Source organism: Crotalus tigris, unplaced genomic scaffold (genome assembly GCF_016545835.1).
Source record: "Crotalus tigris isolate CLP2741 ecotype Arizona unplaced genomic scaffold, ASM1654583v1 scf7180000017792.2578787, whole genome shotgun sequence".
NCBI classification, from domain to species: Eukaryota; Metazoa; Chordata; class Lepidosauria; order Squamata; family Viperidae; genus Crotalus; species Crotalus tigris.
Genome location: NW_024096639.1, coordinates 1918800 through 1932609, shown reverse-complemented (window position 1 = coordinate 1932609; position 13810 = coordinate 1918800). Strand labels below are relative to the sequence as shown.

The 13810-nt window shown below is 34.1% G+C and overlaps 1 protein-coding gene across 1 annotated transcript in view; it reads left to right on the top strand.

Annotated features, from left to right (window-relative positions):
• The window catches only part of EPHA4 (EPH receptor A4), a 185525-nt gene that overhangs the window by 140281 nt on the left and 31434 nt on the right, over positions 1 to 13810 (top strand). Inside the window, exons 8-11 of the mRNA XM_039342469.1 lie at positions 1233 to 1344; positions 9753 to 9811; positions 10902 to 11015; positions 11714 to 11899. Coding sequence (XP_039198403.1) covers positions 1233 to 1344; positions 9753 to 9811; positions 10902 to 11015; positions 11714 to 11899 — 471 coding nt within the window. The remainder of the gene's footprint in view (positions 1 to 1232; positions 1345 to 9752; positions 9812 to 10901; positions 11016 to 11713; positions 11900 to 13810) is intronic.

The window sequence follows — 13810 nt, the reverse complement described above, 5'->3', positions numbered from 1 at the left end:
ATTGTCCATGGGGTCGCAATGGGTCGGACACGACTTCGCAATTAACAACAACAACAACAACAAATATTATTTTTCTATTCAATTTATTAATTAATGGTAGATTTGCAAAGTATACTAAAAGTCAGGTTCCATAGACAATTATAAATTATATTAAATGTAACAATTGGTTTCCTTTTCTAAATACTTCTGTACTTGACATGGAACTTTTGAATATTCCTGACTGCACAGTTCCCTAAAACAATAGTAATGAGTCGTTTATGAATTGTCAGTCCAATCAGTTTGCACACATGTTGGATAGATGAGGGTGTCGACTTGTTCTTGACTTTAAGCCTCAATATACTTTGGGCTTTCTCTGTTGTATAGCACATTTAGGAATGAGAGGATATGAAATGCTAGAGAACTTTTTCCCATGAAGTAATCATTCTAGATGGGCCAGTAGCTAACAGCTTTGAATCTTCACTTCCTTCCTATTCTAGTTCATTCTCCAGCAATCAGACAATCAAGTCCAACTGCCATTCTGCTGCCTTTCTGCCAAAGAGGAAAACTTTGTTCAATATAATTAGGGACTGTTTTACATCTAGCTATTCTTTTCTCTTCTCCAATTCATTTCAGAAATAAAATGTCAATATTGTGCATGTGTGTGTCTGTTGGACAAATGTTAAAAAAACATAGTTGCTTCTTGAAATAACAGGAGAGATTGGATGCTTAATTTTCATTGCATGAAGAAATTTTAATCAGTTCAGGTTGTGCTGTTCAGTGTTAACAACCCTCAGGCGGAGCATGTGAAAATGTGAAGTGCTCTATGTCGCTGAAGACAGTGGAAAACATCTTGTTCTGTTTGAGTCTTCCTCTTGCTCATAGTCAAGGAATGAGCATCTGGTCCATTTTAAATCAAATAAAACGGGAAGCAGCTCAGCGGGCATTAAATCAGCCATTATATTCTCAAGAGTAAAAGTGAAGGGAGAAAACCAAATAGTTGTCTCAAAATTCATTGTGGAGCATAATGTCTTTTTTACTAATTAGGACTCTCCTGGAAAAGAATTAAGAATGAATACCTACTGAAAAGAATAATAGAATAATTATATATAATAGCAGAATAATTCTAGACAAAATCATGAACTGCCTTTATCTTCACATAAACTGCACATACCTCACTCTCTGATCCTGTGCTATTTTTATCTGTGCATAACTGCTGCAGAATCTTAACAAATATTGTGTGTGTTTTTTTCTAGTTCCTTCTCCCATCATTGGGGAAGGCACCAATCCCACCGTCCTTCTGGTCTCAGTGGCTGGCAGTGTTGTCCTCGTAGTCATTCTCATTGCTGCCTTTGTCATCAGTAGGAGGTAAGGTTTTAAGCTCCCCTTCTTTCTCCTTTTTCTTTCATGAGGGAGCTTTTTGCCTCCTTGAAACAAAGCTAAATTCTTTGATTAGCATCATAAACACTACATTTGCATCACAAGACTTCTCCTGTGTTGCTTTGATCTTCTCAGCATCAGTACCACAGCAGCATGTAATGTAATGGTAATTGTTCTAGAATTATTTGCTGTTCAGATGCAAAACCAATTCTAGCTATGGGGGTGGTGGTGGGAGGTTTTAAGATGCAAGCCAGCAACGAGATCTGAAGAGAGACTGTAATTTGATGTAGAATTTAATGAATGCATTATTCTGGGTTGATGAGTTCTGTGCTAAGAGTGCCAAGCCAGAGGAGGAGTTCTGGGGAGATGAAATGAAACAAACTCCTGTATTTGAGCTTATACCCAGTAAAAAGAATGCCTTTCTTGATTTTCTAATCACCTCTGCATTTGGCCACATCAGCTGTTGTTAGCTGTGAGGAACACAATAGAAGACACTTATATATTCCATAGTGGGTAAACCAGCCAGATTAAATTAAAAGTCTAGGAAAAGAAAGCTTTTACTCATACTTTCACAGGTGAAAGTTTTTTTTTTGTTTGTTTATTCAAGCATAAATTATCTTGCTTTCTTCTTGGGCAAAGCAAAAAGGGACAATATTAGATAAATAAAAAATATTTCTTTGAAATACGGCGTATTTGGAACTCAGTACCATCTGTACATGAAAGGGGTTTAGGGCTGGCAGACAAGTAGGTTCTTTTTCTTTTGCAAGAAGAAAGACCTCATCTTTCTCTTGGTTTAGTTTCATCCACTGGTGAAAAATTTGTAGGGACAGAGAAAGAAGATAAGGAAAGAAAAGCATTGCACAATGGAAGTTGGGGGAAAAAAGTCTTCTCTAAGTGTGGAGAATGGGACAGAAGGAAGTTAATGGAATGAGTAGGAAAGTAGAAGAAGATCTCTGGAAAGATTTATCTGTTTCTTACCAGATAGTCTGGCTGGAGGGGAGTGAAACAATGGGATAGGGAAGTAGTAAGAAGACAGGAAAAAGATTTCACAAATGTGAACAAAGTTTAATTAATAAATAAAAAGTAAAAGTTAAAAATACATAAATTAGAAAGAAAAAACAAAAAAACTCAAAGGGCAGACTTGATAGACTACTAGGTCTTTTTCTGCAGTCAGTTTTTTATCTTTCTTTTAGAATAAAGGTTTGATGTATACAAAAAAAGTGTTCTCTTTCACATTTTGCTTCTGTTGGCTAGCCTTAGAGTCTCCATTGCCAGCCTTTAACCCATACATCTTAGTTCCTAATACTAAAAGAAAAACACACCTATAAAACCTTACATCAATTCTTTAATCACCATTTGAACAACCACTAAAGTGAGAGAATCTCTCACAATTTTTAAGATTGTAAACAATGGGTTAAACAATGGTTTTTCTAATTCCCATGCTTTTCTGCATTTCCAGAATTTAACAGGGAAATGAGAGGAATATATTTTATTACAATATGTTATTAAATATATTTATTACCGTATATGCCGGCGTATTAGGCGACCCGGCGTATAAGATGACCCCCGTCTTTATAGCCGGGCCGCATTCCTAGAACGTCGTCTTATACGCCGGAAACTACCAGTATTTCCGGCGTATAAGACGACTCTGCGTATAAGACGACCCCCATCTTTGGCGCCGATTTCAGCGCTCGCAGAAGTCGTCTTATACACCGGCATTTACGGTACATGTTTCTTTATTTTTCTGCTATTTTTTTCCCAAATGAAGACGAGTACTGTAATAGTAATAATATAGTATGTCGTATTAATAAGGAAATGTATACCATTTATTCATTTAGCACCAAGGAATTGGAATGAATCATTTAGGCAACCTACTGTATATATCATTTTATTCGGATTATACCAAAATCAAATTACCAGGTTTTATTTTTCCTTTTTCTTCCTTTTATTCCCATTCCATGGCTGAATAAAAATGTGTAAATCTACTATTTATTAGTTTGTAAGAATCCATGCAAGAATTAACAATAAATATTAAACAATCAAATAAAATATAAAGATATTTCCAGTAATTCACAGTGAGGGGACAATCTGCTGATGTTCTGTTATTTAATGCATGGATATCAAGTATGAATTTAGATAGGATTAAAACAAGGTTAGATAGCCTATTACTGAATTTTATGTGGCTTTTGCCCTCATTTTAAAAGTGCTTACAAAGCTATTCTATTTCTGGCAAGACTTTCCTGTCCTTTTCCCAGTAGTCCACTGAACAGAGAAAAAAAAATGAGGTTTTGGAACTGTGATATATGATGCATAAACTGTAGAAATAAAAATTGGAGGTGTGCATAGTGCTTGAAATTCACTCTGGTTTAAATTGGAAACACCCTGCTACGAGTGAAAAAACTACTATATTCCAATGCAGAATGGGGTGCTCTGAGCCATTGTGGAAATGTTTTGAAAAGAAAACATCTCTGTTCCAGAAGTAAAACATTCTGTTTCAAATTCAGAACACTTCTAAGGGAAACAGCCTATTTCACACTTGAAACAGCTTTTTCTCTTTGAAGCAGGACATTTTGAAGTCAAGATGAATTGTTTCAAATTTGAAATGGTTCAAATTCAAAACATTTTGCATACCCCTAAAGATTACTATGCTATACTGCATAAGTAATTTCCAATAGCAGCGTGTTCCATTGCCCCATATGTTCCATTGTTCATTAGAGAATATTAATTCCAACAGATGTCCTGTTTCATTTCAATGAAAAGGGTTGATAAATCCATCGCTTCCCCCCATCCTTCAAAATAATAATAGTAATAGAGTATGCATATATAATACTTTCCTAGATTGAATAAGTTTGGCTTCACACTACTAAAGGATTTCTAATATTGTATTACAATTCTAGTGACCATAAAAACACTCTGGCTCAAGATGACAAATTTTAAGTTTTAGTGTTTGGCACCGGTTATCTCTTTTCTTGGGAAAAAAATTGTTGCTCCAAAGTCAGTAAATAAAACAGAAGGCTATATTGTTCATACTGTATTGAGAAAGGTCAATATCCAGATCTAGTTAACATAGCATTTCCTGGTCCATATGCTTTGTGACTCAAGCTTTATTTCGGCATATTTTCTGTTGGAACATTAAGATACTAAAAAATCTTTTAGTGTTTTGATCTGCTTCTAGTCTTCTAATAAACTCAATTGAAAATAAGAAAGTAAACTGGATGATATAATCTGGGATTATGAGAATAAGATAATATACTTTCTAATGTATTCTTATATCATTTCAATTTGTTTTTTTTTTCTGTTTTTTAAAAGAAAAGCAGTTATATAAGCCATGCAGTTATACAAACTGAGAACTAGTCATCATTATAATAGATTTCAGTAGGTGTTTAGCAGTTTCACGAGCTTCCATGCTGATAAGAGAAAAATAATCTATGAAAATACAGCACAGAGAAATAGCTTTATTAAAAGCTATTCCAACAGAAAATAGTGTTGCTGAACATACTTGAATTCCTTCTCTGCTTTTATTGATTGCTTTATTATTTAAGACAGGATTGATACTTAGATGCTTTGGATTTCTAATTACAAGTGAGCACCTTAGAGAATTGTCCCTGTTGAGGTTCTCTAAGATAATTCCTACCCCACTTCCTCATTTTTATTTTATTTAAATTAACACCTCTGAAGTCAGATAAACATACTCTAGTAATTGGACTTCCCTGGATCACTTCTTAGAAAATGAAATGTCAACTCCTTGCCCTCCTATTTATTCTCATCAAATTTGATATCAGTATAAAGCTGAAACCAGATAACTGTGTATACATCAAATTGACAAAAACAAATATGTGGTTTATAAAAAGCTTGGATGCTTGGCCCAACTGCTTGTGAATTTATTATAAAAGGATGCAAATGGCCATTGGATTGAATTGTGTTGTTCTGAAATTGAAACACAAAATATCATGGTCTGTAACAGATGTTTAAAGTTTTAAAAACTGTTAAAGACAAAAAAGTTTCTACGTAAGACTTTCAAATTGTGTTGAAGCAAAAACAATTATTTTCTGAAGTTAGATTTAATACATTACCTTCTCTTGTTTTAATACAAATGTATTTGTGATCTAAATTGCTTAGTCTTTTTACATGCCTACACACACAGAGAGAGAGCGAGCGAGCGAGAGAGAGAGAGAGAGAGAGAGAGAGAGGGAGAGAAAATGTGGGAGAAAATATTTCTTTTAACTGAGCATATGTTAGCCATATGGAGTTCATCACCTAATAGATTGTCAGTGATACCATATTCAAAAGTGTTGATAATCTACAGGAGGAAGAAATTAACTGGAAGTCAACTTTTTTGAAACATGAAGTATGCAGAGTTTATAGATAGCTTACTTCTTTGTTACTTTATATATGAACTATTTTATAATTATATTATACTTATAGTATTATACAAACAGCTTATTGATAATGATTACTGTATGTTACCAATGTTTAACTACTTTATATTAGCACATTCTGGACCTCTCTGTCATGTAGGTTTGAACAATTGTGTATAATAAATTCATACTTAAGCTATAGTATTTAAATTATAGAATTTATTTCCACAATAAATTGTGCTGACCTTAAATTTAGATATTTGTAAAAAGAGATTTCAGAAAATAATAGGATTAAAATCATCAGTGCCTGTTTACTCAATATGTATATCATCTGAATAATAGATATCATGCTTTAAATTCAGAAAATAATAGGATTAAAATCATCAATGCCTGTTTACCTCAATATATATATCACCTGAATAATAGATATCATGCTTTAAATTCTAGCAGCTAGGAATCCACAGAGGGCTATCGTCTTCTCTGTTTTATTTAGCTTTCTCATATGCATCATTGATCTGATAGAGCAGAGCTGTTGTGTTTTTATGTAAGGGTACCCTCTCTTACAAGATTCGATTTCTTCAATAAAGCTTTGCATTTCTGATACCAGTGCTAATATCTCATATTATGCAGGAAAAATGAACTGTTTGTCAAAGGGTATGATGTATGATGATTTAATAGAAATAGTAGAAGTTCTCAGCAGTTTACACCAAACAAACCATTTTCAAACCATGGATTTTACTTATGTTTCATTAATCACAAAATCAATTCTATTGATTGTCTTATGTATTTGATTTTATTTAGATATGGGTTTTTTGTTTGTATTATTTTTGGGATTGTAATATGTTTGTTTTTTTTACTATATGTTTATACTATATTCTCAGGCTTGCATTGCCCCTGGAAGAGCAGTACATAAAGTTTTCAATAAGTAAATAAAGGGTAGTAGGTTCAAAAAAAGAAATGGAAAACTGTTCAGTAACAGGTTTTCGCTTTTGCTTTAAAAAGGAAATTGAGTAGTTTAATATGTTTTATCTCATTAGGTGATATTTTGCTGAAGGTTGTTTATTATAATCAATAATTTAGGATTCAGTAACTAAGAATTCCATTGCTTTGTAGTGATAATTTGGGGAAACCTATATGATCACAGGTCATCTTCTAATTCAATAGAGAATCCAAGCTTCTTTAAGGTTTTTGTTGGTCTTTGTTTTTCCACTTTGCTCTGTGAATGCTGACATTGCAAACTGATGCATTGACTAAGAAAGAAGAATGTGGATCGCATGCTGCTTCTTTACAATACCTGCTAATACTCTTTGCACTTACTTTTTGTCATGTGCTATATGTGCCTGCCAGTTTTAAGGTCCACCTTTTCTTTATCTCTAAATTCCACCTGTAGACTTGCTTGGATCTCTGACCCCTAGGGTTTTTTCACGGTGCTTATATTCCCTTCCTGAACCCGCCTTCCATTTAACCACTGTCACCCAAATCCCTATAATTATAGAGCTGAATATGACAAAAGGCTCCTTTGCTGTCATTTAGGTAAGCTGTCTACAAATGTCAATTTGTGTCCAGCATTTCTCAGTCATCCTGAGCACTTCCCAGACCCTACTAATGATTAAACAAGTGAAAGAAAGAAAAGAAAGAAAGAAAGAAAGAAAGAAAGAAAGAAAGAAAGAAAGAAAGAAAGAAAGAAAGAAAGTATCTTTTCAAAAGAAAAGGTCCAGTAGTCTCCAATTCTGGGCAAAAGCTCAACAGGTGATAAAGAGAGAACTTAAGTAAAGAGTGGGTTGGGAAGCCTCTGTTAGAGCTTAATAGGGTATAATTAGTAGACTGAAAAGTAGTTCCTGCCTTCTTTTAACTGCCCCCTTTTTTAGAGTTTTGATTTTAGAGGTTCTTGTTAATCAAAGATAAAAAATATTTATTAGGTTTATTTTGTCTGAACAATCTGTCATACATAAATACATAAAAACATTTATTCCAATCATTACAGGGTATAATAGGAATATATAATAAATAGGATATTAAAGTCACCAGTTTCTTTACTTTGATTAAATACATAATAAACTTATGTATGTTTGCATGGTAAACTGTTCTCTCCCATATTTGAACAGAAATCTATGTGTTTGTGTCAAGATTTTGATTGAAATGTTGATATAATGTTTAATCTGTCATGTACTTGTGAATTTTTGGCATGGTAATGATGCAGGAGTCCACAACCTCAGGAGCATAGTTTGCATGCACAATGAATTTTGTTCATGTCACTTTTAGAGACACTGGATCAAATTTGGCATTACTCATCCTGTGGCATCTTTTTAGTATTTCATTTTGAAGAAAATATCTGTTTAGTCATAATTAAAATAGTTTAATCAACTTTGCCCATTTTGATATCTTAGAAATGTATGAGGATTGCAATGTCTGGAATTCCCAGGTCCCATGGCTGATTAGCTGGCTTAATGCTTTTGAAAGAATAATGGCAAATCTCATAATTGGTTACAAGTGATTGTCACTTTCATTGTTCTTTGCAGATTTATCCAGCATATCCCAAACTATTTTTTGGGATAGCTATGGATGTCCTGATGCTGGGAAATATTAACAGGTCCCAGAAACGCAAAAGGAAGAAAAAGGCTAAAACACCATAGTGTCAAAATAAGAATGTTTTAAATTATATCTAATGAGACTTATATTTAAAGAACATTCCCTGAATTGAATCCTGAGACCCTAGAAATTTATGGAGACATATATTAGGATCACATGGTTATTTCTTTCTAACTATGTGAAAATCCCTTCCTTAACCAATCTGTTACATTTCTTTGTTTTTGCTGCTTTTGTTTATTGTTTAATCTTCATTGAAGATTAAAGATACACCATATATTGCAATAATATGAATAGTTTTGATGCTTCATTATGCAAAGTATAAATAGCGTAATCAAATACATGTTAGTAGTTGCCATTGCAACACTGTCCAAATATCAGCCAAGGACCAGATATTTTATTTGTAAATCTGATGGCTACAATAATTAATTCCAGTCTTTCTCTATTCTTATTTACAAACATTTTTTTTAAAAGCTAGACCCCTAGTGACTCTGGATACTTTGCATAATTAAAAGCCAGACTAAAAAAGTAAATGAACAAAGATTTGTCTTAAAAATAATAAAAAAACCTTTTATGACCCTATAATCTTTAATTCAGGGTAGAGTTAGGGATGACTGGATGGAACTGAACATTTACTGGCCAGATGCCCTTCCTGACACTATGCAGAGTTTGCAGCAGATATTTTTTCTTTGCACCCTAGGAAACATCTGCCGCTACCTAGGATTGAACTCTCAACCTTCCAAGTGGAAGGCGAGGATCTTCATCACCAGGCCACCACGCCGCTCATTTGTCTTAAAAAGTATGCCAAGCAAAACCAAATATTAGAAGGGTCACCACCATCCTACTTCAAGGTGTGGGAGAATAAACAGTTTTCCAACATCTTATGGAGCCCTACTATTACAGAGGGCAGGTGTTGTATAAGAAAAGGCACACTTGACATTATTTAATTGAGGGGACCTGAAAGGTATTCACTCTGCCACATTTCACTGGATGTGTAGAGCATGGAGATAAGCAGTCCTTATGTAACTAGGCACTAAGCCATAAAAGATTTATGAATGATCATCAGCACCTTGAATAATATTTGTAAGCTAGCTGACAACAAATGCAGCTCACAGATGTGATGTACCACCACATTCTTGATTAGCAGAAATGAAAACAAATGTGTCTGATCATAGAAGTATATTCTTTTGTAGCAAAATACTGATGCAGAATATTTTCCCCAAATATCCATTGATTATATGTATCTATAGATGTAGATAATAATTAGTACAATGCAAGCTATACAGCAATATCTATTTCAAGTAGGCCTTAAATTATCCCAACCCTGTGATAGTTGATAGAATAAATGTTGGCATCTACTGTAAAATAATCCAGAAATTCAGATATCTCTCTGCATTTACCACTAGTTAGATAATTCTTTTAATCTGAAATACTTTTCCCCCTTTTCTACAGAAGGAGCAAATACAGTAAAGCTAAGCAAGAAGCAGATGAAGAAAAACATTTAAATCAAGGTAAAAGTCAGTAGTGCTTGATTTTCTTCTCTTGCATGCGTTCTTAAAATTAGTCTATATAAAGCAAAAAATAATGTTTTGCAAGTTCTATTGCTTAGTTTTCTTTATATGAAGTTTTTTTCACTCAAACTGTGTATTTGTATTTCTACTGGGGTAACTTCATAATTGACAATGCTACTATAGAAAATGTATATGCATGCAAATCCCTATAAAAGCTGCAGCCTATTACATAGTATTCAGATGATACTTAAAAGGAGCAAAGATTTTCATTTGAGAAAACATTCTGAGGCTTGGGATATAGAGTCTGGAATTATACATTGTATCCTTCAGATATGATGTGGTTTGTTCCTTAACATATTGTATGGTCCAAGCTATTAAAAATATGTATATCATGATTTATGGCCTAATGAGTTGGGTTAATTCAGGGCATTTAAGCAATATGATTTAGTATAGTATTTGAACACAAAAAGAAAGTAATCTTTCACATTTTCTCTTTTCCATGCTATTGCAAAAATTTTCTTTGTATAGATACGATTTTTAAATGGTCAATAGATGAAAAGATTTCTAAGATGTAGAACAGGGGTGTAAAACTGCCAGCCCGTGGGCCGGATGCCTCATAGCAAAACTGTGCCCACTCCATTGCTGGCAATGGCAAAAAAGTCATGATATGTCGTGACACGTCATGTGATGTTACGAGTTTGACATTCCTGATATAGAACTTATAAGAATTGTTCCTTCCTTAAATTCTCATTGGAGTCCTTTCCACATGAGCATAGAAATCAATAGAAAATTTAAGGATATGCATACTCATTATTGTTCCTCATGTAAGTTACAGAAAACTCAAACTTATTGTTGGAACTCAAGAAAACACCTTCCCATCTCCCCCAAATGTATGGTCTGTTATAGGATCTGACTTTAATATCTTCCATCCATCTGTGCAATGTATTCATGATGAGACATTTTGAGCATATTATTTTCTTTATATAGTTTTTGTAATTCTCTGTCGACATACAGCAATGTCCGTTCCCTATATATTTATCTATCTTGTATGTAGTTCTTAAGTTTTCAGAAAATCATATTTGCATTCTAGGTGTCAGAACCTATGTAGATCCCTTTACTTATGAGGATCCCAACCAAGCTGTGCGGGAATTTGCCAAAGAAATTGATGCCTCATGTATAAAGATTGAAAAAGTCATAGGTGTCGGTAAGTTCAAGACATCATGTTAGCACTAAATTTATAATGGTGAATTCTTACTGGGATGTTGAATTGTTGGCTTATTATTATTTTTTATGTAAACATTCTTCTATCTATTATCAGTCTTCAGGCATTTTTCAAAGACATTTGAATAAAATAGTTTACAGTCTCTCTGAGGAGATCCAGTTTTTAACTTTTCAACATGTAAATTTGGATGACTGGAACAAGTCTATTATATTTCTGTTTTTACAAGTCATATTCTGTAGTATTTTTTTCAAATAAGCAAAAAGAGCAAATAATAGAATCAATCCAAGTGAAGTAGGCATATTATCAACCAAACTTAATTCAATTGAATTAAGATGGGCAATCTTTGTGTGCCCACAGATTGCACTTAATTGGGGAGAAGGAAGAAAAAAGAATGCAATACACATAACAGTGATGTAAAATGTATGGCTCTATGTCATAAATGCAATTGGATACTGAATTTTCCATTTTTTAATGGTATTCCATATTTTTAAATGATGCTAAATGAAATCTACAGGAAATACACAGTTGGAAGTTGCAAAGGGACTTTGGGATTGCAGGTAGCCTAAGCCAGACAAAAGCTTCTCAGTGCTTAATGGAAGGAATTTAATCAGGTCTTAATTGCATTAAAACAATGTATGTGTGTCAGCAGATTCCTTTTTATCATGCTTCTTTTTCTGCAGGTGAATTTGGTGAAGTTTGCAGTGGCCGTCTCAAGGTTCCAGGAAAGAGGGAGATCTGTGTGGCTATCAAAACGCTGAAAGCTGGCTACACAGACAAACAAAGAAGGGACTTTTTGAGTGAGGCCAGCATAATGGGACAATTTGATCATCCCAACATCATCCACTTGGAAGGAGTAGTCACTAAATGTATGTTGGCCATGATATGTCATTAATGTGTATGAGGCCATGACTTAAGCAGGACAAACTGAAAGTGGCTATGAAAATCAGTGCAGAGGTTCTCCCCTTCCAGCATTTCTTTTTCTAAAATGACAGATGGAATAGATCCACTGAGTGCTAATAATAGGAAATCAGTGCAGGACTAGTCATTAATCTTATTGTCAGCAGTAAATGGTTTTATCATTGTAGCTGATACCTTATCTTGAAACAACTTATGCATAATTTAACAAGGAACATGATACCACAACTTTTAAAAGGAGGAAAACGGTGAAAGGGTTGTTTGTTTTTAGAAATTGTGGACAGTTTAAAAGTTCCCCATTATTTTTAAAGTGATATTGAGGAAGGAAGGAAGATAATCTCTCTCTCTCTCTCCATATATCTATATCTATATCTATCTATCTATCTATCTATCTATCTATCTATCTATCTATCTATCTATCTTGTCAGCAAAAAGAAATCTGAATTTGTAATGTGTCGCAGTAGCAACTTGAGCCTGCTTAACACCCCTAGTTGGGGGGCTGCAAGGCAAAAAAGATTATTAAAAAGTAGAACTGCAGTATAGCAGTCAAGAATGCCAAAGGTGCAATCAATCAGACCGTCTGTCTGAAAAAACACATTCTCTCTCTCTCTCTCTCTCTCTGTGTGTGTCTGTGTGTGTGTGTGTATGTATGTATGTGTGTATGTATGTATGCTTCCATATCAGACAAATGTGGTTTTATTTATATATATACATATATATACATATACATATATATATATATATATATATACATATACATATACATATACATATACATATATATATATATATATATATATATATATATATATATATATATATATATATAAATTTCCCTTCCCTTAAGGCAGTTAATATTCAGCATATCAATGAGGTCTGGTCTCAGGAAGAATGGAGTACAAACCAACTTGAACACTGGGCACTGTTTAACAAAATGAAATTCAATGGTGAAAAAAGTAAGGTTTACATTTAGGCAAGAAAAACCAAATGTTCAGGTATAGTATAGGGGGTACCTTGCTCAATAGTAGTAACTGTGAGAGGGACCTCGGAGTCCTAGTGGACAATCACCTAAATATGAGCCAGCAGTGTGCTGCAGCTGCCAAAAAGGCCAACACAGTGCTAGGCTGCATTAACAGAGGGCTAGAATCAAGATCATGTGAAGCGTTAACATCACTTTACAATGCCTTGGTAAGACCACACCTGGAATACTTTATCCAGTTTTGGTCACCGTGATGTAAAAAAGATGTTGAGATTCTAGAAAAAGTACAGAGAAGAGCAACAAAGATGATTAGGGGACTAGAGGCTAAAGCATATAAGGAACGGCTGCTGGAATTGGGTATGTATAGTTTAATGAAGAGAAGGACGAGGGGGGACATGATAGCAGTTTTCCAATATCTCAGAGGCTGCCACAAAGAAGAGGGAGTCAAGCTGTTTTCCAAAGCACCTGAAGGCAGGACAAGAAGCAACAGAGGGAAACTAATCAAGGAGAGAAGCAACCTAGAACTAAGGAGAAACTTGCTGACAGCTAGAACAATTAACCAGTGGAACAACCTGCCTCCAGAAGCAGTGAATGTTCCAACACTGGAAGTTTTTAAGAAGAGACTGGACAGCCATTTGTCCGAAATGGTATAGGGTTTCCTGCCTAAGCAGAGTTTGGAGTAGATGACCTCCAGGGTCCCTTCCAACTTTACTACTACTATTATTATTATTATTTTCTGGCCAGAACTAAAATGTATCTGTGAAGCTTGCCTTAGCTAAAATAAATAAATAAAAGTATTGTTGTGAAGATCATAACTGAATTAAATTTATTTCAACAGCAAAAAAATGAAATTAGAGAAATACAAACAATATAGTCATTTCTA